The sequence below is a fragment of the Ptychodera flava genome, chromosome 1 (assembly GCF_041260155.1).
Source record: "Ptychodera flava strain L36383 chromosome 1, AS_Pfla_20210202, whole genome shotgun sequence".
NCBI lineage: Eukaryota > Metazoa > Hemichordata > Enteropneusta > Ptychoderidae > Ptychodera > Ptychodera flava.
Genome location: NC_091928.1, coordinates 27,116,035 through 27,143,350, shown reverse-complemented (window position 1 = coordinate 27,143,350; position 27,316 = coordinate 27,116,035). Strand labels below are relative to the sequence as shown.

Below are 27,316 nucleotides of genomic sequence, written 5' to 3'. Positions count from 1 at the left end.
CCCGAGGAGAGTCGTCTTGATTTTACCTGTTGGACGCGTGCTTTGTCACTGACGTTACTCGATTGTTGGGAGATCAAGTCAAGTTCATGCAGAGAAGAACGCGTAGCAATCCACCTAGTCACGTGCGCGTTTTGTATTCGATTTTTCTCTGTCTTCAAAGCATGGTATCAGACATACAAAGACGTACTGTACAAGAAATTTCAGACATCAAACTAAAAGTCATCCCATGTGTAGACAAAAATGCAGTCGTTGATATTGTCAATATCAAAAGTTGATGGGTAAATTTATTCAGCCCCCCCCCCCCAAAAAAAAAGGAAAAACTGTTGTTCTTCCCTGACAACCTACGCATTGAATTCAGTGATTATCGACTCTCAGAAATATTAACATTGTAGGTCAAATTATCACCGCGAAGACGTATCTATACAGAGTTAAGGACGTTGCCTTTTTATCGGTAGATTAAATGAAAAATTGATCATAAATTAAAATATAAAATAGTGGGAAAATCATCCAAATTTAGTATGACTGGCAGTTCATCACATAATAATTTTCGAGCTACAACAATTACAATGTATACACAGATGACGATTTCATCATTTGAGAGAGCGCATTGACGTGCAATACGTTTGACCCTTTCACCACCATGGTTTTGCCCAAACCCTTTGTTATCTATGGCATTGTGGACCTGTTTACAGGGAATGGGGTGAACAGCAAAACATCTCAGCTTGTCAGCGATTCCTTGCATCTAGCGTACCTGTTTCAGCTGTTTGCCGGGTCATGATATTGTAAGAAAACAGTTCAAAGGTCACCTTATGAGAAGCCTGGGTAATACAGTACACGACCTTGAAAACGTTACCGTACGGCGACTTGAGCCTCACCATTACATTCGCAAACATTTCATGCGACTGCACCAGAAACAACGTTTCATAATTGTCAAGTGTGGAAATTCAAAGTGCATTTATGACAAAAACAACCAGTGGGTTTCGTCGCGGATCGAGGCACAAGGTAGCTCCATGGGAGAAGCAGTTGTGGATCAATAGCGTCGACCATTGTATACCTACTTGACTATTATTAGCGACTGACACAAATAAGTTAAGCAGAGCCACTGTAATACGTATATTGACCGCATGACGCACTGTCGGGGTGCTCGTGTTTGTGTCGTCGAATGCTGACAAGACGCATATGGCTATGTAAATCTGATGGTCATTAAATCATTAGTGACAACAAGGCTGCGTAGAAGCGGGACTTCATAAAAGCAGACGACAGGCTGCAGCTGTAGTAGACTGGCTATACAGGCCAAAGTTGATCGCCCTATAAGAGGGTATGCGACAAAATGAAACGAATACGCAATTGTAGATGAGTACGGTCGTCGTCTTATATGCTACAAATTGTATGGGATGGGGAATTTGAGCAAGGTTCTGAGTCAGTATAAATAACTGGATCGACACCCGAATCAGCGTTCAACCGCTTATTGACTAGAACTCAACAACACTAAAACTAGTACTGAACAGTAACATCTAGAACGTGAGAAATGTATCCATTTTTGGCGGGATACCGCAACATCACAAACTCGATGTGATGGCTAATGAATACTGAAAGCTGATTGGCTATCATAGTTCAAAGTCTGAATCCGCACAACAAGTCCACGAAAATAAACTTTCATCTCCGATATTTCTCCCGGGCCGCGGAATTTTTGAGAAATAGCTCAATCAATATATCGAATGAAACATGAACATTGTTTTATCTAAACACAAATTAAATGTGTCTTTACTCAGTTCTTGTAATGCACATTAATGAGAGCAAGAGTTAACTTCTAATGGGTAAAGTTTGTTCACGGGTCTACTTGTATGTCCCATGGCTGTCTTAATCTCCGCTGATCTTACAAGGTTGTCGCGTCCGTAGTTGAGTCTTTCAACTTTAGCCAAACTCCAATTTAGGCGTCGCTTTACGTCGTCCTGCACAAGTACTATGTCTCCAACCTTGATGGCATTTGCAGTTTTTCCGGACAAGTTATGGCTCTCGCGTAGAGCTGGTAAATACTCCGACACCCATCGACGCCACAATCGCGTGTGAAGTGTTGTTAGCAGAGTATAGCGTTTGTTTAACTCATCGTGGTTGCCATATGTAGGGTCGGTAAGTTCGTCATCGTCAACAGATAGATATGGCAACGTAGTCAAGGGACGAGCTGGAGTTAACGGTATATTGTCTCTAGCGTCGGCAGAGACGTACGTTATCGGCCGATCGTTCAGCTTAGCCTCGACTTCAGTTAGCAGGGTGTTCAGCTCATCGTAGGTTACATATGCACATCCCAGAGTTTTCTTTATGGCGTTCTTCATTAGCCCAATCAATCGCTCCCAAACCAACCCCTCCCCAAACCATGGGACTCCATTGGGTATGAATTTCCATTCAACTCGTTTATTCACCAAGTAGTCCTTCACTTCAGGCGCGTCGAATAATCGGTTCAATTCGTCCGATGCTGATATGAAGTTAGTCGCGTTGTCCGAGATCATTTTACTAGGAAGTGAACGTCTCGCTGCGAAGCGACGGAAAGCTTGCAGGAAACCTCTCGTCGATAAGTCAGTGACTAGCTCTAAATGAACCGCGCGTGTTACTGCACAGGTGAATAGACACGCGTACACCTTTGTGTCACGTACAGTTTTCGTAGATTTGATGTACAACGCTCCAGTAAAGTCTACTCCTGTCACAGTAAACGGTGGTGTAATGTTCACACGGTCTGTTTGTAGAGGTGCCTGTACTGGATATGTGTACGAAGTTCCGCTTATCTTACGGCATGTGACGCACTTTCTCAGGAGAGATCTCGCAGTATGTCGTAGTTTCGGGATCCAGAATCGCTGCTGTAAGTTTGTTACAGTTGACTGGACTCCAGCGTGAAGAAGTCGTGAATGTGCGTCGAGAATTAAGAGACTGGTGAATCGATGATTGTTTGGCAATAAAATCGGGAATTTCACATCGTAGCCGATAGGCGCGTTCTGTAATCTTCCATCGCATCTCAGTATTCCGCTTTCGTCGGCGAAAAGTTTCAGCTGTTTCTGTGTTGTAGCAAACTGTCCTTTCTGTTGCACTGAACGTCTGCCGTAAGTCTCTTGTTGGATATGTTTGATCCAAACGAGTTCCGCGTGTTGTATTTCATCTGCAGTGATGGGTCCGCGTTTCCGATCAGCTGATTTCTTCAAATTCGAGACGAATCTTATGACCAAGGCAGACACGCGAAGGAGTTTTGGCAGGTTGCTGTATCTGTTCGCGTCCACAATGAATTGTATACCAGTCGCTGGCATTTCGCGTTCCGGTTCGCTGACAATTTTGTTATCTCCTGTCTGATCTGAGTTACCAAGGAGATCGTCGTCTCTTGCAGCTGACAGTGAAACGTGGTGTATGGCACTGTCAAACAGTTCGCTGATTGGCCAGTCGCCGTGGTGTAACCAAGAGGGTCCATTCCACCAAAGTTTGTTTGTCTCAAGGTTACGCGCAGAAATCCCTCGGGTTAGCAAATCTGCTGGGTTTTCCTTGGTAGGACAGTATTTAGCGGTGCAAGAAATTCCTCTGATTTCCTTGACGCGATTGGCAATAAAGACTGGAAGTTTCTTGTCGCTGTTTAACCAGTGTAGAACTATCTCGCTGTCTGACCATAAAGTACACTGTTGAATACGTAGTTTATCTGTAAATGCGTTGCACAAGAACTTGATTAGCCTCGAGCCAACCAAGGCAGCCATCAACTCCAACTGAGGTAGAGTTAGTTCTTTGAGAGGTGCAACTCGAGTTTTGGCCATCACGATTGCGGTCTTGTTGCCATGACGAAGGTATGCGACCGCACCATATGCCTTCTTGCTTGCATCAGCAAACACGTGTAAGTCGTAGTCTTGGCTGTCAGGTTGAATTGTAGAATCGAAGTACTGTCGCTTGAATTTCAGCTCTGTAGTTTTACTCAGATCATGCGCTATATCTGTCCACTGTTTACACATTTCGTCACCAAGGGGTTCATCCCAGGCCAGTCCTTTCTTCCACAATTGCTGTATGAACACCTTTGCCTTGACATGAACTGGAGAGAGGTAGCCAAGCGGGTCGTACAAGCTCGCTGTTGTTCTGACGACTTCGCGTTTCGTGGTGAGACTATCGACCGTTTGTGATCTTCTTGGCGTACGTTAGTTCATCTGTTTTGGTCAACCAACGAAGTCCAAGTGCGTTTACGGTAGTGTCCGGTTCGAGTTTATGGTCTCTTTCTGCAAGCACGCGAATGTCTTCACAGTTAGACGACCAGCTTCGTAGATTAAATCCGCAGGTTTCAAACAAGTGGTTTGACTCTTCATAGTATTCGACCGCATCTTCGTTGCTATCGGTTCCGCTGAGGATATTGTCCACGTAAATGTTGTTCTCGAGGTCGGTCGAAGTTGGGGTGCGTTCGTGAGATTCTAAGTGGGTCTTTACAAGTGCGTTGAGGATGAATGGGGAGCTGACGGCGCCAAAGAGTATCACCTTGAAACAATACGTTTTGAACGGACTTTCCGGGTTCATCGGTTCGGATAACCACAAGAACTTTGTAAACTGACGGTCACTTTCATCCAATCGCACGTGTAGAAAGGCCTTTTCGATGTCGCTCGAAAAGGCGATGCGGTTTACCCGAAATCGAAGTAGAATTTGCGTTAGGTCGTTCAGTAGAGGCGGGCCCGTTAGTAGGCAATCGTTCAAGCTTGGAGAATCGGTCGACTGCTTGCAACTACAGTCATAAACAATCCGTATTGGCGTCGTGGCTGAATCTTTCTTGACTGGGTGATGTGGCAGATAGTGGCCGCTGCGACGCTCGCTTTCATCATCTGTCGTTTCTTCGATGAAATCCCGCGCCTTTTGGTCGGAAATGATTTTGTCATAAGCCTCCAGAATGTCCGGTGTCAGTCTGCGAGCCATAGAACGCGTACGCATCTCCGCGATATTGTAGTTTGTAGGTAGGGCCGGGTGGTCTGGTTTCCATGGTAACCGTGCCACATACTTGCCATTTTCAATGCGTAAGTGAGTGTCTCTGTACAGTTCGAAGTCATCTTTCGTTTTATTGTTTGCGAGCAGTTCGTCTTTGATACCGATTGTCTCGAGATCCCAATAAACTTTGAGTTGAGACTCCTCTTCGTAGGTGTCTGTGAGAATGTGTAGAATCGTGGCTGGGTTTTTGGTCGCCTGTCCTGAGTGAATGGGACCGGAAAGGAGATATCCGAACTTTGAGGACACGGCGGTAGGTCCTGAGCCACGAATCACGCGATCTTCTACAAAATCCCAATAGTAGTCTGCACCGATCAGCACAGATATCTCGAACGAAGTGGCATCCGAAACAGGGTGAGCTAGGGTCAATTCTCGTAGGTAGGGTACATTGATGAGCGATCGTGTGACAAAGTTAGTCATTCTTGTGGTGATCTGAGGAACTATGAGCACAGAAATGTCTATTTTCTGTCCAGAGAGCGTATTCAGTGTAAGCGTGGTTACATCGATTGATCTTTCGCGGGGTTGATTGTCACCGAATGATGTCAGCCGAATTACTTCAGTGCCTTTAATCTTCAAACCGAGTTTTGTAGCGAAAGTTCTCGTGACGAATGAACGCGTAGCACCTTCGTCGAATAACACCGTGGCGTCAACTGTTTGGCGTTTCGTAGAGACTGGAACGACGGCTGTTTTGAGAAGGATTGGTCCGTTTCGCGAGTTACTGGCATTGTAGCTCTCCTCCGTCTTGGCAAATTGAACGTGTGTCTCAGTAGCTGGGGTATTTTCGGTTGCCTTTGCAGTTTTATCAGTGTTATTGTCCGTGCGATCTTGATGGAGAGACGTGTGATGTTTTCTGCGGCATACACGACAACTGAATCTTGATTTGCACTCACTCACTCGGTGCTTTCCCAAGCAATTGAAACAAAGTTTATCGCGTTTCACAATATCAAGTCGCTTGGCGCGATCTGAGACGACAATGCAGTCGTTGGGAAAATGAGGTTCCTTACAATAGGCACACGATTTCTTGGGTTTAGCGGGAGAAGCTTTGGCGTGAAATGCGGCAGTCATGGATGGTTTGTCGGAGGAACCGCAGTCAAGTTCATCGGTTGAGTATCCAGCCTGTAGTGCGTCGATTTCCTTGTAAATCGCTTTCCGTAGATCGGCTAGATTCCATTCGTTGTTACCGTGTTCCCGTGCGATTTGTTTGCGAGTATTTACTGGAAGTTTTTCCAAGACTATGGGTACAAGTAAATCTCCGTACGATTCTTCACTTTTCCCAAGAGATTGAAGGCCGCGAATGTAGCTCTCAAGGGTGTCGTAGAAATTTCTGAGACTACTGAGTTCTCCTGTGGGAGTAGGCATGTCCCACAACGCTTTCATGTAGGCGCTTATGATTTTGTGTTTCTGGCCATACCGTTCATCCAAAAGTTGAAGTGCATGTCCGTAGTTTGAACTTGTGAGAGATAGACCTTCGATGGTCCGAGCTGCCTCACCTTGAAGCTGAGCGCGTAAGTACTGGAATTTCTGTACGTCTCCCAGATTTTTGTCGTCATTACAGCAGACTTGAAGGCGTCAAAAGAAACTCACCCATTTCAGTATGTCCCCGGAGAAGGTGGGTAGTTGAAGTTTCGGTAGACTAGTGGTTTTCACAGAAGTAGACTGAGTCGTGGGTAAAGCTCCTCCGTTGTTAGATCTGACTGGTGATGAGCTTTCCGAATTTCTGTCGATAAATCTGCATATCTTACGTTTCCTGTCGAACACGTTATGGAGATAGTCGTCAGCCTCCTCGATGACTCCTTCGAGTGCACCCTCGTCAACACTTTCGATATTTTCAAATCTACTGATGCAAGAATATCGTACTTAGAGTTTATCAACTCACTCAGAGTGATGAGATTGTCGAGGGCAGTCGTCTTGTTGGCTGCAGAGTCGAAAGAGGCGATGAGATTTTCGGCTTTGTTGAAGAGTTTGGTCAGCGAAGCCCGATGGCCTCTTCGCGTTCCCTTCAGTCTCGTGAGTGGTGTCGATACGGGTTGCTCCGGAGCGTCTGCCATCCTGGTCTCGGCACCAAAAAATGTATGGGATGGGGATGTGAGCAAGGTTCTGAGTCAGTATAAATAACTGGATCGACACCCGAATCAGCGTTCAACCGCTTTATTGACTAGAACTCAACAACACTAAAACTAGTACTGAGCAGTAACATCTAGAACGTGAGAAAAGTATCCATTTTTGGCGGGATACCGCAACATCACAAACTCGATGTGATTGGCTAATGAATACTGAAAGCTGATTGGCTATCATAGTTCAAAGTCTGAATCCGCACAACAAGTCCACGAAAATAACTTTCATCTCCGATGCTACAAATTAACATGATACTCATCAATACATTTAAGTTTATTATGTCATTCATTATGTCCATAGTCCCTCCACCCTCGTGATCTGGCCTTTATGTCCACTCGGGCAAAGAGTGGGGTGTAGAAACTGCCGTACTTTTGCTGCACGAATCCGTGACTCCGAATGGCGAATTTAGATCTAGGTCAAAACGGCAGGACGACGTCTGACCGTCTTGTTTGTCGTGAAGGATATTTTGTTTGACCGAGATTTTTTTCCTTTTGAAATTCTTGTTTTGGTTAAGTGGTCGCCTCGACGCTAAGCTCTTATGGGTTGATGTTTGATCGGTTCTGAGAATTGCATTGTTATTCAAATATGCAGGGTGATCAGGAGCTGCCATTTTGTCTCACAGACCTCGGAAATCGGTTTGCCCACTCTCGATCATCGCACAACGGGCCAGTCACACCTGGCAAACAATCTGAGTACACCTAATGCAGGTCTGCTTGTACAGGTAGGTTTATTCTCTCGTGTAAATCTGATGCAATTTCGGATTTGTAAGACCGTTGAACTAAAACTGCCCCATTGAAGACTGCATGACCGTTAATTGCCGCGTTGCTGTAACGTAACCCTACCGACCATCATAAACAACTCTGCGCGTCGAATGGCGACGCACTTACAATGAGCAAGCTTAATGGGTCGACTAAAGAGCATTGTCAGTGCAGCAAGATTGCATTCTTGTTATGCCCGGACCTGTAAACTAAATAGTATACCTTGTTCATTCGGAAGTTGACCTCAGCTGACCCGGAAATGTTACCAAGAGTACAGACGGCTGCACCGTGGCCGCGGAGATGACATATCCACCATCATTGGCGTTCACATTCAGTCAACCCTCGTTATAGCTGCAATAATTGTAGCCTTGGTTGGCCGTTGGGCTTGGGCTTCTATCGTGCGGCTCGCGCCTTGCCCCAACCAAGCAAGGCGCGAGCCGCACGACAGAAGCCCAAGCCCCACGGCCAACCAAGGCTACAATTATTGCAGCTACCCAAGTAGTGTGAAACCTCCCTGCCTCTGCCTGCCACATTCGCTGCTTGTGACCAACAGCGCATTGTGACAAAAACAACAAGTGGGTTTGTATTTTATACACTTTGTAAACGTCTTTCGGCTCTCGTAACTATTGATGTATTTTCCACACAGCAGTTCATTAAATTTGTTGTGTTTGTTAAATATTTATTTGGGATATACGTGTACTCAAGGAATCCTGTCACAATGTTTAGTGTTGCTGGTGTTCAACTTGTATTACCCCTGTCTGTATTTGTGCAGTACATTCGTTTATCTCGAATCGCTTCTAGTGCCTATGATCCAATGTTATTTTAGACAGCCAAATTCAAATCCGCACTAAATTACATGTCGACACTTACACTGTATGTCTCGCTTCCACTGCATATGATGCTACTATACATATTAGTGCCGATAATAAGGCTAATAAATACATGAATATCTGTTTCGGAGTGATGTAAAAAGTATCAAAAGTTGCAACTACCGTGCTTTTTTATTCCCTCTTTCAGCATAGACCCTATGCTTTCAGGGAGGCACACGCTAAGCTACCTGGTTATAGGCCTACACACAAATAATGGAAATTACATCTACATTAAATCAACCATCTTGTTTGCATTTAAATTTCCTGGTATTCAATCTTAACTCCTGGATGTTATTAATGCAGATCCACATCTTCTCAGTTGAAATTATACAGCAATGGCTTCAAGGAGTAGCATACGACCGTTGAATGCATTTTATCTGGAACTACAGAGACAGCTGTCATCATCAGATGTCACTAAGATCAAGGATCAACTACTCCATAGCCATGTCGACAGAGCAGATTACGAGAGATTGGAAACAGCAACTCAAGTATTCCAATATTTAGAAGACAGAGGATATATAACAACGGAAGACCTATCTTTATTATTCGAATTGTTCCATGGAATTCAACGACCGCATTTAGCGGATCAGGTGAGAGAGTTTTTAGAAAATCCTCTGTCACCTACCTCGCCACTACGGTCACCACTTTTATCCCCGACTCAGCGGTTACCTCCAACACCGTTACCTTCGCCATCACTGGTGCAATCATCGCCATTACAACGGTCTCCACCATTGCCAGTGTCACAGCAACAGCAGTTGCTCCCTTTCTTTGAAGGAAGTGTAGGTGAGAAGCGGCCTCAACAGGATTTTGGAGGTAAGGTATTTGAATAAGCGTATTTTTCAACTGCCAAGAACAAACGGTGCGTTTCTCAGAAACGAAATGAAAGTCAGAAGGTTTAACGATCAGAGTCAACGAATGTCATCATTTAAAATTTATTATAAAATGTACAGGTGTTTTTAGGGCCGGGGGTTGTACAATTGTGTGAATTCAAGTGGGGCACATCGAATGCATTTTACTCAACAAACCATGTTTGATTTGGCATTGGGACCCACAGACCAACACTTTCAATGCATCTACTCGAAAGCAACAATATTTATCATTTCTTCAGACCGACAGGTTGCCAAGAGACCTACAAGAGAAATCATGATTCCACAGCCTCACTTTGGTAAATATTTCAATTATTTACTTTATTTATATTAGTATGGGGTTACTTCCAAGCTTGGCGGCCAATTGTAAAGAAGTAAGATTAACAAACTACGTTCCTCGTTTTTGACTTTCTCTTTCAGTGAAAGGGAAGCAGAGCATGCTGTTCGTCAACTCTGATTGGTCGAATGAAATGCACAGAATCTCAATATTGAGCCGCCTTCTCGCCGACGTTCTGGAGTCAGAAGCCGTCGATAGGTATGCCACTACCTTGGAAGTCAGCGATACAGGTTTCACTGTCGACAAAAGCGGTGTCACCGTCGTCAACGCGCTGGAAAGTAAAGTTGACATTCTCCAAAACAAGACACCGACTCTAGACTGGCTTATTAACTACCCGAACGCCATCTACGATCACATGCAAGGCATCGAGAACATTAGACTTGTGGTTGGACACATGTCGACCGGAAGTGACGAACACTTACACCAGGCCGGCCTCGCAGTACACGAAAACATGAAGAAGTCCAAGTTCTTCTTGTTCAACCATTCAATCCCGGAAGGTATGTCAGTGGTCACTCCTGATGTTGAGGTCGCTGCCAAAGCCGAGGTGGTATTTTCGGTTGGTCCGACAGTATACAGTCACTTCCAAACTCAATATCACGTTCCTCCTTCCCCAAAATGTCACATCTGTTTTTATCCGCCGACCAGTGCACAGCTTATGGGCTTAAAAGTGAAAGTTCCGAGTACAACCGGCATGCAGAGAATTCTCACATTCTGTGAAGTGAAAACGACAGAAGACTTCAAGAAATACAACGAAATCGCAATCGCCATGGGAAAAGTTGCGGAGAAGTTTCATGGCACTAAACAATCTGTACCGATATGGGACGTCATGGTCTCGACCAAAGACCTCGCTGGCAAATTTCGCGAGCATCTGAGAAAGGCCTCGGGGTCCCCGCAACTTCAAGTTTACACAATACCAAGCCCATCCAACCAATCCCTAGTCGTAAAATTACAACAGAGCGTGCTACTCGTTGTTCCAGAGAAACGAGACCCATTCAACTACGTAGCCTACTTCGCTATGCAGGCAGGGCTGCCCGTGGTCGTAGCAAAGCGCTCCGGTATGGGTGAATTTCTGTTTGAACTGTGTCCGCTCATCTGTGATGCTTATATGGTCGACGCAGGAGTGCACGATTTCAGTACATCAGATGCAGACAATTGGCGGCAGAAGATAATCGATAACTTGAAAAACCAGGAACTGTCTTTCGAGAGAGCAAAGCAAGTAAAGGAAGCCCTTGCCAATAATGATCTCATCAGGAATTCGACGACAACATTCGTAGAGTACTGCAGGCGTGCATTTCAGGGGAAAGGTCAGTTACGACTTTAATTATATTGCTCCAAGTACAAATTCTCAGATGAATTGTAAATATTTCTGGTGCATAAGTATTTTGAGTGTTGTTTGGACTTGAAGACTACACATCACTTCGTTGTTTGCTGGGGAAGGCAGTTAAATGGATGTTGTCGTCGGAACTGTGCGTGTCTGACTTTCATGTTTACAAACAATGTTTACAAACAATACATCAAGTCAACATAGCTGCAACATTTAAATTTCACGATATTCATTATCAACAAAAATGTTTTAACTTTCATCAATCGTCAACGTACCCCAGATACAGCGTTTACATCGGTCGTAGAGGTCCTTTGCAACCTTTGAGCAGAGTTCCGACGACTGTCTCCCTTTAGATTTGTGTAAACGCCTAATGTCTCCTCCGACGTTGTTAGAAATATCATGAGATAGAATTTTACGAACTTACCTAGCCAGTTTAAATCAAAGTGAGGCCAAGAAACTATTTGTTCCGATAACGCATCCTAACCTATTACACTAACTTCACTGTATAATACTTTTATTTCCCCTTTTTCAAAAACAGTGCATCCATTGACTATTTTTGCCGTTTTCGTGGACTTTAGCTGCAGGAAACGTTCACGCTTTTACTATAAAGGCTTTTCGTGTATGTGCAACTGTTTACACATATGAAATATTTATATTACGAGAACATTTTGAAAAATTAATGCTGTGTGTATACATTTTACTTCTACATGCTACTACGAATATGGCGTACCTGAACGCAGAAGATCTTGCAGCGAGCAATCAGGGCGGGAATATTCAAGCAGTGTTGCCTTCAAGTGATGACGGTAAAGTAGACGGAGACCGGAGAAATGATAGCGACGATTCTGAAGGTTTGCAGGTGAAGAAACTTGTTATGTACTGCTGACATCAAATTGACGAAAAATTCCTATCACTGCGACAAAGACAGATTACGGGTTTTTCGACTACTCTGATTGCGTTAATTACTTTTAAGGTTTCCGATCTGTGGACTGTGGAGAGAACTTAATATAATTTCCAAGATCTTCTTCCCATGTTAATGACAGATGCAGTACACTTGTCTCTTATCCTGTCTAATTCCTTTCGATTTAGATCCACTTTAGAAGTACCGTTTGGCAGGAAAAACTGGAAAAGTTAATGGCGATGACTGATGATCAGCGTATTCAATACTTGGGTGACGTAAAATTATGTATGACGGATGAATTCTTAATCGCTAGAGGGTAAGTTCCGCCTGGCTACTGACCAACTTGAAAGGATTCGACAAACCATCGAGCAACTTCTTTTTAAACTACGAGATTTGACGACGGTTTTCGTTGCTGGGGTGGAAGGTCATTCCCGATAGACGCTCAGAGAAAGTAAATCATTTGTGGAGTCATAGATCCTAAATAGAGAAGTCAACAATTGCACAAAATCGCTACTTTCGCAATGTTAATGCCAGTGGAATCAACGGCCATGTAAAACATTTTCGGCCTCACTTTGCAAAAAATAATAATGTCATATTCAATATCAAATTCTCTCGCGAGATCACAGTAAAAAGAACGACTGTATATCTTCATTGTTAATGACACATTTATGGATCCCTTTGATTTGATTTTTGAAGTTAGTAGATAATACTATTGATAGTCGGAAGTTTCATTAACCTCTTTTACCTCTAGTGGGCATCTTACGGAGGTGTACGTCGGAATCGACCTGAAAAAGGAAGTAGAAGTTGCTGTGAAGAGAATTGATCCAAAGGGTGCTTCAATTGAGAATGAAGTAGCGGTGATGAAGAGAGTAAACGGTTTATCGATGAACATTGTAGAACTGTATGTAAGTACATCTTCCTGCTTATTTAATAAACCATTATTTAAACCATAGTTTAATGAATCATTATTTAAAAATAATTGGTTTGTTTCATATAATTTCACTCCTTACAAACTGTTTAGAATCTATAATTAGTGTCTGTAGGACAGTAAATTATTGAGAAGCTTGGTCAATCATTTTTCAACTCGTTTTACTGCCTTAGGATCACATACACCCGAACACAATATACGATCGAAGTCAATATCTTGTGATGGAACTGTGTGAGAAGACCCTAGAGAGCTATATTCACCAGCTGAGCACAGGTTCAGATGAGAAAACTCGCCAAGTCGCCTACAGAGATGTCATCATAGATTTTCTATCAGGCTTGAGAACTCTGCACAAAATGAAGATTGTTCACAGGGACCTAAAGGTAAGCAGACGCGATGAAAGTAATGATTGCAAACGTACGCGTGATAAGGGAAAACTGACCATAATGGATGAAAGACTTCATAAACTCCGTTAGCGATACAATCTGAAAAAAGAAAATATTTTCAGTGTCTATCTGTAATACGATAACCATACTAGCAAGTAAACAGGCAAGACCAGTAAAAGTTACGGAGACGGAAAAGATACCATTGATTATTGTTGAAGATTTTGCTCTTCAATTCTTACACAGCCTCGGAATATCCTCATAGACTATAGTGGAAGAACAAAACTCAGTGACTTTGGCATAAGTCGGCTCCTCGCTGATCAAACCCGCATCCATACGAAGAAAACGGCAGCTGCAGGTAGGCATCATTATAAGAGTATCATTCTCACTTTTTTTGTCCTCTCAAAGACTCAACGTCGTGGAGGATGTATTCGTTTTGCATACAAAACAGGTAGATAAGTATAGCCTTTCAGTTTGAATTAAATGTTCCACACCAGTCCTGCATGCTACCAACTGATGTTAACTTTTTGTACCTTCCTCAACACTGACTAATCGGACTTGTCGTTATCAGGGACGGAGTGCTGGGAATCATGGGAGACGGTGGCGCCGCTAATTGAAGCACGAACGGAAGCAAAATATAGCGACAAAAGTGATATTCAGGTAAAAAATAATGGTTGACTATTGTTGCGTCTGTGTTCTGCATTTCATGGTATTTGAATCAGTTTGTTTTTTTGTTTGTTTGTTTGTTTTGGATTTATCAAACTGAAATTGTAGACAGACGGACTGACAACTGTACAATCTTTAATGTGCTGACGTAACACTGGGGCTGACAATGGGAAGTATGCGATTGCCTAATATTCAAATTTTCCTTCGTCAAGTGTTTTTGGTTGGGATTTGGATAGGATATTGCGAATCCCCACCTTGTATTCAAGTCAAGATGTACGCTCGCCACACAAGACACAATAATAGGCTACTGCTGACTGTGAAAGCGATAAACTTTGATTTTAGGAGCAATTTCTAAAATGAAAAGTGCACACAAGGTTTGTATAATTTCTTGCACAACATCACAATTATTTATTAACACGTAAAAGTTTGCGTGTGCGTATATTAAAGTTCACAGAAAAATGTCATACAAAACCATCGCCTCTGTGAATTTGCAAACACTTTTATTAATCAATCAATGCATTTAATGCAGGTGTTTCAGTAATATGAAGTGTCACTTATTGCATAATTATGATATGTAACCAGTCTTTCTCAGAACGACATTTGCCCTGAATGTGTATATCGTCAGGTTTCTGCTCTGTATCATAAATCGGAATGTGAAACGAGAGTGTCCTTCCGCGACAGAAGAGGGATCTTGTGAGAAGAACTGGCTCAGCGTACGGTCAGAAATTGAACTGTAATTTTGCCAAATCATGTTGGACTCTGAGCTTTGCACACTGGCAAAGCAATAATGCTGCAGTTGAAACTCAATGAATACCAGTTTGGCCAGAAATATTACACATGCACAAAGGTTTACAGGTGACATATATTAGTAGTGACATATGACAACGCATTTGGTGTGATATATCATCTAAGCATAGTTTCTTCTTGATTCTAGGTCGCTGGAATGCTTGTCTTCTACACACTTACTGGTGGGATTCATCCCTACGGAGACATGAATAGTCCCATTGGAATCGCCATAAATATGAAAGATGAGAAGGCAGTCAACATGGATAAGCTGAAGGACTGCGTGGCAAGACATCTTGTAGAATGGATGATACGGAAGGACAGGAAAAGGAGACCCGAAATAGATGAAGTGTTGAGGTAAAGATACAATAAGGCTGGCCCATCTTATCTTCAGGATGACAATCGTTGGTTTCCATAATAAAATAAGTTGTAACACACGTTAACACTTACTCTAAGAAAAGACCAGATATGAACTGAATATGCTCACGTGTTTTACAACAGGTTCATTAATAGTAGAACCCTTCACAGAACAATAAGATATATGTTAGCACTAAATGAAGCAGGTTTTTTCAACATCGCACGGTACTCTCAGATTTTAATCACTAACTACAAAACTTTATTTAATATGCAAATGAGCTGTTAATTAACTTGACACTGCTCAATGCTTCATGGGACAATTAGATATCCATCAGATCAACATTTGTAGCACGTTTTATTTAATTTAATGCAGTAATTTTAGAGTAATGTCACTAATTACAAAATTCATTAAATATGCAAATAATCCTTATATTAACTGACACTGTTCAATGATTCATAGCACAACTAAATATTTATCAAATCAATATCTGTAGCACGTTTCACAAAATTTGTGCCGTAATTTCAGAGTTATATACCTAATTACAAAGTTTATTAAATATGCAAATGAACCCTAAATTAACTTTACACTAGTAAATGCATTACAACACAGTTAGATATCTGTCACATCAGTATATGCAGCAGTTTTTATCACATTTGATGCAGTTATTTCGGAGTTATATGACTAATTATAAACCTTCACGAAATATGCAAATGAGATAATTATTAACTTGACACTGTTCAATGCTTCTCAGTACAATTGGATATTTATCAGATCAACATCTGTAGCAAGTTTCATCAAATTTACTGCTGTAATTTTGGAGAATATCACTAATTACAAAGTTCATTAATATGCAAATAAACCCTTAATTAACTTCACACAAGTAAATGTTCTACACCACAATTAGATATCTGTCGGATCAGTATCTGCAGCATATTTCATCACATTTGGTGCAGTTATTTTGGAGTTATATCACTAATCACAGAACTTCATAAAATATGCAAATGACCTATTTGTTAACTTGACACTGCCAAATGCTTCTCAGTACAATTAGATATTTATCAAAACAATATCTCTACCCAGTTTCACTGACTTGGGTGCCGTAATTTCAGAGTTATATACCTAATTACAAAGTTCATTAAATATGCAAATGAACCCTTTATTAATTTCACTCTTCTAAATGCTTTACACTACAGTTAGATATCAGTCGGATCAGTATCTGCAGCAGATTTCATCACATTTGGTGAAGTTATATCGGAGTTATATGACTAATTACAAAACTTCATAAGATATGCAAATGAGCTATTTATTAACTTGACACTGCCCAATGCTTCTAAGTATAATTAGATATATATCAGATCAATAGATGTTGCAAGTATCATCAAGTTTGGTGCAGGAATTTCAGAGTTGTCTCACTAATAACAAAAGTTCATTAATATGCGAATGAGAAGGTAATTGACATGACACTCACAGTATCATCATTATGTTCTGAGATTGTCATCTGTGAAAAGTTTCATGAAATTTTGTACAGTATTTCTTGATATATGTCTACACTGTCATTACCGTCTCCATAGGGAAACCATTGTACGGAAAAAAAAACGATATTGCATAACTTCATTAATATGCAAGCCACACTAACCAAAATCTAATAAGTTCTTGCAAGTAGCACATGGTACCTGTGCATCAAATCTGACTTGTATCCGTTCAGGCGTTTTTGAGTTATCAAATAAAACAGATAGACAGACAGACAGACAGACACACGCACACACACACACCACAACACACACACACACACACACACACACACACACACGGACAGACAGACAGACATCGCTATGACAATAGCCCACGTGTTTACACACGTGAGCTAAAAATGGTAGAGGAATCTTGGGTGCCGTTAGAGTCCCAAACTTCGAAAAATCTTCACAAAGAGCCGCTTGTATCGAAATTGGATCATTTCCTGAGACAAGAACAAGAACAACAACGCACACTGTCCTTGTCTCAAGTTTTAACAACCAGATATGAACTGAATATGCTCACGTGTTTTACAACAGGTTCATTAATAGTAGTACGCTTCACAGAACAATGAGATATATGTTATCACTATATGTAGCAGGTTTTTTTTAAACTTCGCACAGTACTCTCAGAGTTTAATCACTAATTACAAAACTTTATTTAATATGCGAATGAGCTGTCAATTAACTTGACACTGCTCAATGCTTTATGGGACAATTAGATATCCATCAGATCAACATTTGTAGCACGTTTTATTTAATTTAATGCTGTAATTTTAGAGTAATGTCACTTATTGCAAAGTTCATTAAATATGCAAATAAACCCTACATTAACTTGACACTGTTCAATGATTCATAGCACAATTAAATATTTATCAAGTCAATATCTGTAGCACGTTTCACCAAATTTTAGTGCCGAAATTTCAGAGTTATATACCTAATTACAAAGTTTATTAAATATGCAAATGAACCCTTAATTAACTTTACACTACTAAATGCTTTACAACACAGTTAGATATCTGTCGTATCAGTATGTGCAGCAGTGTTCATCACATTTGATGCAGTTATTTCGGAGTTATATGACTAATTATAAGACTTCATGGAATATGCAAATGACCTATTTGTTAACTTGACACTGCCAATTGCTTCTCAGTACAATTAGATATTTATCAAAACAATATCTGTACCCAATTTCACTGACACTGCTCAATGCTTTCAGTACAATTGGATATTTATCAGATCAACATCTGTAGCAAGTTTCATCAAATTAAATGCTTTAATTTTGGAGTAAAATCACTTATTACAAAGTTCATTAAATATGCAAATGAACCCTTAATTAACTTCACACAACTAAATGCTCTACACCACAATTAGATATCTGTCGGATCAGTATCTGCAGCAGATTTCAGCACATTTGGTGCAGTTATTTTGGAGTTATATCACTAATTACTAAACTTCATAAAATATGCAAATGACCTATTTGTTAACTTGACACTGCCAATTGCTTCTCAGTACAATTAGATATTTATCAAAACAATATCTTTACCCAATTTCACTGACTTGGGTGCCGTAATTTCAGAGTTATATACCTAATTACAAAGTTCATTAAATATGCAAATGAACCCTTAATTAATTCACACTACTAAATGCTTTACACTACAGTTAGATATCAGTCAGATAAGTATCTGCAGCAGATTTCATCACATTTGGTGAAGTTATATCGGAGTTATATGACTAATTACAAACCTTCATAAAATATGCAAATGAGCTATTATTAACTTGACACTGCCTAATGCTTCTAAGTATAATTAGATATTTATCAGATCAATATTTGTTGCAAGTATCATCAAGTTTGGTGCAGGAATTTCAGAGTTATCTCACTAATAACAAAAGTTCATTAAATATGCAAATGAGAAGATAATTAACATGACACTCACAGTATCATAATGTTCTTAGATTGTCATCTGTGAAAAGTTTCATGAAATTTTGTGCAGTATTTCTTGATATATGTCTTCACTGTCATTACCGTCTCCATAGGGAAACCATTGTATGGAAAAATACGATATTGCATAACTTCATTAATATGCAAGCCACACTAACCAAATCTAATAAGTTCTTGCAAGTAGCATATGGTACCTGTGTATCAAATCTGACTTGAATCCGTTCAGGCGTTTTTGAGTTATCGTGTAAACAGACAGACAGACACACACACACACACACACTAACACACACACACACACACACGGACAGACAGACAGACATCGCTATGACAATAGCCCACGTGTTTACACACGTGAGCTAAAAATGGCGTTGTATGCTGATTTTTAGCTCCATAAATGCATATGTATATATGCAAATGGGAGGTATTCTTATTAGGTGGAAAAATGTCGTCTGTATGTATGTATGTATGTATGTATGTATGTCCGTCCACGTCAAAAACTCCTAAACCGTAGGACCTGCTGTCTTAGTATTTGGTGTACCGGTGCACCTAGGGGTGGAGATGTGAATTTGTTCAAATGAACATGTCAGTGCCAGAAATATGCAAATGAGGGGGAAACAAGGAAAAATTCTGCAAATGGCTAAAACTCAGTAAGCATTGGTCAAATTTGGTTGAAACTTGGTATGCAGATTTCTTAAGGTATTTTAAATTATGTGTCAAAAATTGGAGTGAAATTTTTATGTTTCTATTTTGGGGTATTTTTTCATTTTTAGTCAAAATATGTTCTTCGCTGACACCACTAGTCTGATTGCCTCGGAAATTGTATGCATGTTCTTCGGATGATCTCATTCAAGCTTGTAGAAATTGTATTTATATTGCCATATTTGTAATTTGGGCAATTTTCCCAATTTTTAATATTTTTTTTTTATCCAAAAACTACTGATTTGATAGCTTGATATTTGATATACAGGTATCTAAGATTAATCTCAATATAATGTATTGAAGGTATGTTGAAACTGGCATTTTTTTATTTTTGGGGCAATTTTTGCCTTTTTGGGTCAAAATTTTTTTCTCCTAAAACTTCTGATCTGGTAGCTTTGATATCTAGTGTACAGGTTCCTAGGGTTTATGTTAATTAGATATATTTAAAATTAGGATGAAATCTGCAACTTTGTATTTTGGGGGCAATTTTTCTCATTTTTGGTCAAAAAATTTGTTTTTCAAAATTTACCAGTCTGATTGCTTTGATATTTAGTAAACCGGTTCTTAGGGTTTTTGTTAATAAGATATATTGAAATTAAGTTGAAATCCGGAATTTTGAATTTTGGGGCAATTTTGTGAAGCTCTCAGTTTTAGTTGGATATCTTTCATTTTGTATTTTAAAGATTTTTTTGGGGTAATTTTATACCTACTGGAACTAAGAGAATATAATGTGGTGATTTAGTAAGCATTTGATATGGTAAACTGTATTTGGTGTTGAAATGCGGTAAAAAAATCCTGGCAGATTTTAAAAAATTCCAAACAAATGCTAATAAAAAATTCAGCCAGGGAAGATTTTACAGAAAGAAAAGGTTGGGAAACTGGGAAAAAAAGAATGTACAATATATCGGATAAAAAAGATAATGTATCTCATCGATCTTCCAGACACCATCCCTTATCAAATGGTCCACCCTGATGTATTTTTGCACTCAATTAACCATGCAGTGTATTTTAGTTTAAGATGTCAAGTTAGGTAAGGATTTGAAAGGAATAGTCAAGTTCACCACAGTTTAACTTTATCTCTTGTGTCATCATCCCTGTGTAATTGGTTAAGTTTGTAAGTTGTTCCAGAGTGGATGCACCAGCTGTTCTGGAAGAAAACAATGTTTACTTTTCCTGTAGGGTTTCTGAGTTGATGATTGTACCGGTATGTTGAAATTTCTCCATGTATCTTGTGTATGGGCAAAGTGTAAACATTGGTTGCATGTTATGTATTTAAGTCTATGTCAAATTTTGTAAATGAAAATCAAGAACAGTTTGCTGTGTGCTTGTAAAAGATAACATATTGTCAATACATAAACTGCCTTGCAGATTGATTGTCTTAAAGATTATCACAGAAGTAGAAAAGGAAAAGAAACTAATCAAATTGCTGTAACGTATTCACTCTCAGTGCCTGTATAGGCCTATACTTAACTATTTTATCATTACATTCAGCTGTTTGTTATATCTTTATCACTCTCCATGGGCCAAGGCACACTTGGGGTCAATGTCATCACTCTGTGCCAGTCTGTGTTTGTCAGTCTGTCTGTATGTATGTCCATGTTTCATACAATTGTTGACTTGTTTTGATAACTATATGGTAGCGAACAGTGATGTTGTCACTATTTTTGTAAGATGGTTTAAGACATTTCTTCTTGTATAGACAATTGTAAACTTGGAAAAAAGTTAGTCAAGGCTTCTCTGATGCACATGGTACATAGTTGTCCACACTAAAGTAACACAACATGTCAAGTTGTCACCAATTGTCACAGTAAGGCACAACATGCAGAAAGTGGGTAAAGTTGGTCCTTCGAAGTGTAAAACCTATTTCCTTGTCCAACAAAGTCCTTCATGAACGAAAAGGTTTGTTTGTTTGTAATATCTTTAAACAAAGATAAATATTAAAGGAATCGTACTGGCCGTTTTGATGAAAAAGCTTGGGATGTAAAAATTTGACGACGATGCCACACATTCACCTATTAGATAAGCTCTGCGTCGCTAACAGCAAAGCTAAAAACAGTAACAAATCGAGATCAAAAGACGTGCTGATCTACAATACAAAATAATCTAAGATTTGGTAGGCTATGATCAACTAAATGTTACTGGAGCATAAGTCTTTAAAGACGTGAAGTCTCCTTCATCAGATGCAAGGGTGGAATGAAGAATTGAAGCAGAAAGCGACAGAAAATTCAGAGTGAAAATTTCAGAAAATTCAGAAATTCAGAGTGTACATTTTTCACTCTGAATTTTCTGTCGCTTTCTGCTTTAATCCTTCATTCCATTCTTGCATCTGATAAGGGAGACTACACGTATTTGAAAGCTTATTCTCCAGTAACATTTAGTTGATCATAGCGTTCTACCAAAGCTTAGATAAATTCAGAACAAAAATACAGAAACATATCAAAATTCAGTTACTGACCCTCGAAAGTTACTCTACATTAGAGATGAACAGAGGTTCTAAAAGATGTTTCCAGGCAGCTACCTGTACACTCATCTTCTTCAATTTCTATACCATCAGCTTGTGTAATAACTCTTCGATTACCAGGTCAATCCAACTTTTCACATCCTGAAAATAATGCAACAATAGGTAATATGGCGACTTGAGACTTTAAATGAAAGACAAGGTAACCTTATTAGGTTAAGGAACAGGAGTGACTTTGGTATACAGTACCTCTTTTCGATACTGTTACAAAATATTGGCTTCTTCTTGTCATCAACTGATGAAAAGTAAAAAAAAGCAACTCTCATATGCTGAAACAATAGCATGTACACTCTGCGATGTTTAACTAATGTTTTACATGCGATTGTGATTACTAAAAGACATGTGTTAGCTGTGATTACGCAGCGGTAATGTGGCATATCGATCGCGCTCGGGTCAAGGGTCATCGCCACAGTAATGTGGTGATGACGCTTGACCCGAGTGCGATCGATACGCCATGGCCCAAAACACCGCTGCGTATTCACAGCTAGTGTATGGTATACCAGCCACTGAAAGAAAAAAGGTTTCTTCACGTATTTTAGCTATTCCGAAGTACTATACAAATAATTTCAAAGGATAATAATACAGATGCTTCAAAATTTAACACGTTTTACTATTTTGGAGAGAAAACTTACCCTTTCTGGTCTTGCTTCCGCACGATCACGACTTCGGCGTGCGTTTACAAGAAAAATGTCGCAACTTCCGTTTTGATGCATGACGGGATAAGAAAAGGCACCAAACTTGAACACCAAGTGTTTAGAAGTAGAACGCCTCTTGCACGCCAATGTTAAAATTAAAACGTTCATGGTGGTTATCTGATTTTCATTTCAAAATTTTAACCCGTAATAAACGTGTAAAATTATTTTGTACACTTCCTTTTTTAGAAAAAACTTGCTTTCAGCAATTTTAGACCGGAGATATTTTTCACTTAGTGGCAAATTCGTTACTTCAAAATCCGTGTACGTTTGCCGGACAGCGAGGCAGTAATAAATTTAATTTAGCCATAGAAAAGTGAAAAACACTAAAGATTGTTAATTGTTTCACAGCATTGTAAAATTTCTGTAATGCTGAGTTTTTGAACACTTGAAGGAGATGGTTGTTAACACTCCGTGTTCAGGTTTTGAACATCAGTGTTAATAATATGAACACTAGTGTTAACAATATGAACACTAGCCGTTCGATTTTGAACACCGACATCTACATTTTGAACGCGTAAAGACGGTCTAGCATCCGCTATTTTACAGTGTGTGTTTGTCAGTCTGTTTGTATATGTATGTCCATGTTTTATACAATTGTTGACTTGTTTGACAACTATACGGGGGCGAACAGTGATATTGTCACTATTTTTTCCTTTAGCATGCGTTTAAGAAATAAATGTTTGTCCAATAAATGAATGTTATGGCTGAATTTAATCAATTTATTTCTGTATCGTTCTGTTGATCACTTTTCAGTATGTATGTATGAATTGATGTGTAGTCATGCGTATATATGTGTCTGGTAATCTAATACTTTTTTTCTCTCGGCATCTTTATATTTGTCTGCCAGTTTGTGTCTGTTTGTCTGTCTTTCTGTCTGTCTTTCTTTCTCTCTTTCTGTCTGTCTATGAGATTGCTCTCCTAGTACTATCCGATTGTCTTACCGGTCTTTTTGTCCATCATCGGGAGTATGTATCTATACTCGTCTTCATACAAGAGCTTGCATGAAAATCTTTGTGGTTTTTTTTCACATTCATTGTGATATCCTAAAGGAGGCACTTTTATCATTTTTCTTTCAGGCATGCTTTCTTTTGGCCAAACGAAAAGCGATTTGGTTTCCTCGTTGCAGTTGCTTCAGTCTTGGTATCCGGACAAGCGTATGTAGTTTGTTAAGACTTTCGGTAACTTTTAATGAACCATCGTCTTGGTAACTCACTTTTATAGAAGGGTCTTCAGGCATGAGAATTGTTCCTTAGTGCCAAATGACTTACTGATGATCTAAAGTATCGTTAAGAATTAATTATTCTACGTAAAATCTTGAATGGCTGTGTTTTTTAAGTAGTCGTTTAAGAAGTTCAATGGTAGACAGGGAGATGTGGTATCGAAGTGTTACACGACTGTCTCAAAATGTTATTCACTGCCGTCCTGGCTTTCTGGTACCCCCACTAATATATTTTGAGATGACCCTATTGTTCTTGTGATTTTCTATTTGTTCATTGACTTTGTTAAATTGTTTCTTTTCATTGTTCCTTGAATGACGTCTTGTTGCAAATTCCAGCCGTATTCTGCAATCGGAGATCAACACATCAGGAGAGAAGATGAACATTGTGAATTGGGTAGGAATATAACATTTGATTTGATTATATCCAAAGATAGATTTATCTATAACTGAAACGTAATGGGAGCATTAAAGTTGAATAGTTATTTGACTTATGGGCAAAGGAAAACAAGATTTAGTTACCAGTTACCAGAGAATTGCAGCCAAAAAGAGGATTAAACGAACCTTTGTTCCATATTCGGTTTATTTCAACTAGCATGATAAATGCGTTTTATTTGTTTATTTTTCATACGACTAGGTTGACAAAGTGAGGACAGGACCATATTCTTCAATTGTCAAGGACGCCACCATTGGACCAAAAGCTGTCGAACTGTTGAAATTCATGAAAACATGTTACTATGCCGACACTTCAGTGCCAAAGGATAGTACGTAAGTGGATCAACAATGATATCGTATCCCTCAAAACAAGCTACATACGTATACAGACTGGTATTACCACATCCTTTATGTGTAAGGCATTTAGTAAGATATTGTTTACTTTTTATACTGTTGCGTATCATGTGGTGTATTTTTGAATAATGGCAAAATCTTTTAGAAAATTAATCATGTTACTGACGGTTATCCATATATAATATGAGGCATCGCCGTTTTCATTATGATCTCGATTTTACCATTGCTTCATCAGTGTACACTGTCCATAGACCTGTTGATTTGGTTTCTCAGCCTTGCCTCAATGAAACTGTTTCAAAAGTGTTGCAATTGATACGCAGTCATTATCTTTCACAGAACCAACGCTGCTGCCACAGAGACACCTGCTGCCTACTTTCTTGAAACGTTCCCGGATGTATTTCTGACTGTCTATGACGTCATCCACCAAAGTCGATACAGCACTGGTACTAACTGGACCAAAGACGAGGCTCTTTTACAATTCTTTTCCCGCGATGAGTTTTAACATGTGTAGCTTACATCCTTTGCAGAAAAAAAAGTGTAAGAAAATTCTGACCAAACACAATTGCCAACACGCCAAGCGTGGTTTATTGTGATATTATTGTTTTAACCGAGAATAGACCGTACACATATTCAGGCAGCTTTTGCTCACTTGCTATATAAACTAGCTTCCTTTGCGTATTGTTCTAGTTCTGCCATCCTACCAAGAGCGCCCTCTTCAAGTGAAGAAAGTAAGATGTACTTATGAACGGAAAGGATAGAGTGTTGTAATAGCATTTAAAGTCTATAACTTACTTTGAATTCGTTAATATTGACACCAAAATATTATTGATATGAGAAGCTGAAATGTCACACGTGCCGATGATAAGTAATGATTGGATATTTCTTCAAAGCGCACTCGATGTAGTAGCTTTTAACTTAGCCTAGATAATGTGAATTCTCATTCCAGGACAAAACCTTGATATTGTTGTCTTGTAAGTTATTTCAATTTATATTTTTACCTTTTCTAAAAAAATGCTGTACTTGGAATGACCTGTATTAGTCGATGTGTCTAGTCAGGGGGAGAATTCGTGATGAATATATGAAATTCTGTACTGATATTACGATAGCACAACCATCTTCATGAACATACTACTAATGACATTTGCTTCATTTAGCCTATGAAATGGCATTGAAATACTCGGACAATTTTGTGAAAGGTACGTCGTCGTATATGTAGAATACAATTTGAGGTGTATTAGAAAGTTCTAGTGACGTTCTGACGTGCAAGCGATGGAAAAAGTCGCTATTTTTCAAGTTATTTCGTTTCATTGTTCGAAGCTGTTCTGCTCACTTAAACTTGAACATGTCGAATTATTAATCCTTTATTTGCTCACACGCAATGTTAAATATGCTTATGACGTATAGACCACAAATTACGACTTCTAAAGCACTTGTTGTAATAACTACGATCAGGGGTGGGGGTCTAGCGACTGGCAATGTTGCGTGTTTCAATGAGCAGAACAACATGAATGGTTGCAGTCGCTCAAATTAAAAAAGATGACCGAAATATTTTAAAAGATATCGACTTTGTCTCTTTAACTTTAGCCGAGACCCTGTTCGTTGTTTTCAGCCTTCGTCCACACTCTGTCTAGCCTTGATGCCCACTTTTAGCGCTGTAACATAAAATACAGCTCATTTGAAAGTGTCACTGGCGTCCCTATTTAAGTCAATCTGTCCAAATGTTCCACTCATTTTTATAAACTAGCCAGAGAACGTTTGGTTTATTGGCTAGTTTATGGACAACACCGAGGCTAGACGGAGTGGGGACGAAGCCCGAAAGCGACCAATAGGGTCTAGGCTACCTTAACTTCAACAGACGTAACCTGTATTTGATGACGTATTGCTAAAAAAATGTGTCAGTGTGTGAACTTACGAGAAGATCTTTCATACATGAAACCACAAGTTTGACCTTCTTCCACATTGAACTTTGTCACCGTGTAAAGCTTGATATAGCCTGCGTTGCTTTGTAACATTGACACATGAATGCAGAGAAATCTTCCATCCTTTACCAAGAGGAATCCTTTCTGAAGCTTGGCTACAACGCACCGGCGATTGTAGTTGGTTTGTTCGTGTGTTTTCTTGAGGTGGTGTCACTCAGTGCGCCTCGGAAGTGGAAAAAAAACTAAACTTTTGCTCAAACTTTCCTATGTGAAACGTTCAACCAAACCACGAAGACAAATGAGCGGTCTCCTTGCAAAATTTTGTACTAGAGAGAAAAACAACCTAACATTTACCGACATTCGAAATTCAAAATGGCCTGTGCTAACTCATTTAGGAAAACAATTCGATTTCTTACTCCAAGAACTTTAAAATGGCCCTTCAACTGGTAGATCAGAAAAGAATTGTAAAGATATGAGAGTCCGAATATCCCCAATAAATCACGCACGGTCCCTTCTTCACAATTTTTGGCAATTTAAAAGCAACAGTTTTCCTCTTTCTTTACAATCTGAGGCTTTCTTTTAAAACCAGTATAGATATGTACGACAGAGTATATGATGCATATTTGCACGGTCACCATGCAGGGACTTTGTCAAGGTCGGGCAGTCAACGAACTTTAGAGTTTGGGACACAGCTCCCCTAGAGTTGACTCTATTACCGCTGACGCAAGAGGGAATTCCCTACCACATTTGCATATGAACAAT

At 39.7% G+C, this 27,316-nt stretch overlaps 2 protein-coding genes across 2 annotated transcripts; both read left to right on the top strand.

Moving 5' to 3' along the window:
* Nucleotides 1-9,048: 9,048 nt before the first annotated feature.
* Nucleotides 9,049-11,249, top strand: LOC139146504 (uncharacterized). Its single transcript, XM_070717775.1, has 3 exons — nucleotides 9,049-9,538; nucleotides 9,834-9,890; nucleotides 10,012-11,249. Exons 1-3 carry the CDS (start codon nucleotides 9,061-9,063, stop codon nucleotides 11,247-11,249), a joined length of 1,773 nt encoding a protein of 590 aa, XP_070573876.1. The 5' UTR covers nucleotides 9,049-9,060.
* Nucleotides 11,250-11,973: 724 nt separating this feature from the next.
* LOC139146353 (serine/threonine-protein kinase/endoribonuclease IRE1-like) lies at nucleotides 11,974-25,137 on the top strand. Its single transcript, XM_070717770.1, has 10 exons — nucleotides 11,974-12,125; nucleotides 12,902-13,055; nucleotides 13,252-13,458; nucleotides 13,705-13,816; nucleotides 14,030-14,118; nucleotides 15,059-15,264; nucleotides 23,707-23,784; nucleotides 24,186-24,243; nucleotides 24,484-24,614; nucleotides 24,972-25,137. Exons 1-10 carry the CDS (start codon nucleotides 11,974-11,976, stop codon nucleotides 25,135-25,137), a joined length of 1,353 nt encoding a protein of 450 aa, XP_070573871.1.
* The last annotated feature ends 2,179 nt before the right edge of the window (nucleotides 25,138-27,316 follow it).

Bases quoted from the DNA above. Each gene is read 5' to 3' on its own strand.
- LOC139146504 (XM_070717775.1), top strand. From the start codon at position 9,061: ATGGCTTCAAGGAGTAGCATACGACCGTTGAATGCATTTTATCTGGAA. The intron at 9,539-9,833 runs GTAAGGTATTTG...TCATTTCTTCAG, and splicing joins GCCTCAACAGGATTTTGGAG to ACCGACAGGTTGCCAAGAGA. The intron at 9,891-10,011 runs GTAAATATTTCA...TTTCTCTTTCAG, and splicing joins GATTCCACAGCCTCACTTTG to TGAAAGGGAAGCAGAGCATG.
- LOC139146353 (XM_070717770.1), top strand. From the start codon at position 11,974: ATGGCGTACCTGAACGCAGAAGATCTTGCAGCGAGCAATCAGGGCGGG. The intron at 13,056-13,251 runs GTAAGTACATCT...TTACTGCCTTAG, and splicing joins TGAACATTGTAGAACTGTAT to GATCACATACACCCGAACAC. The intron at 24,615-24,971 runs GTAAGTGGATCA...TATCTTTCACAG, and splicing joins TCAGTGCCAAAGGATAGTAC to AACCAACGCTGCTGCCACAG.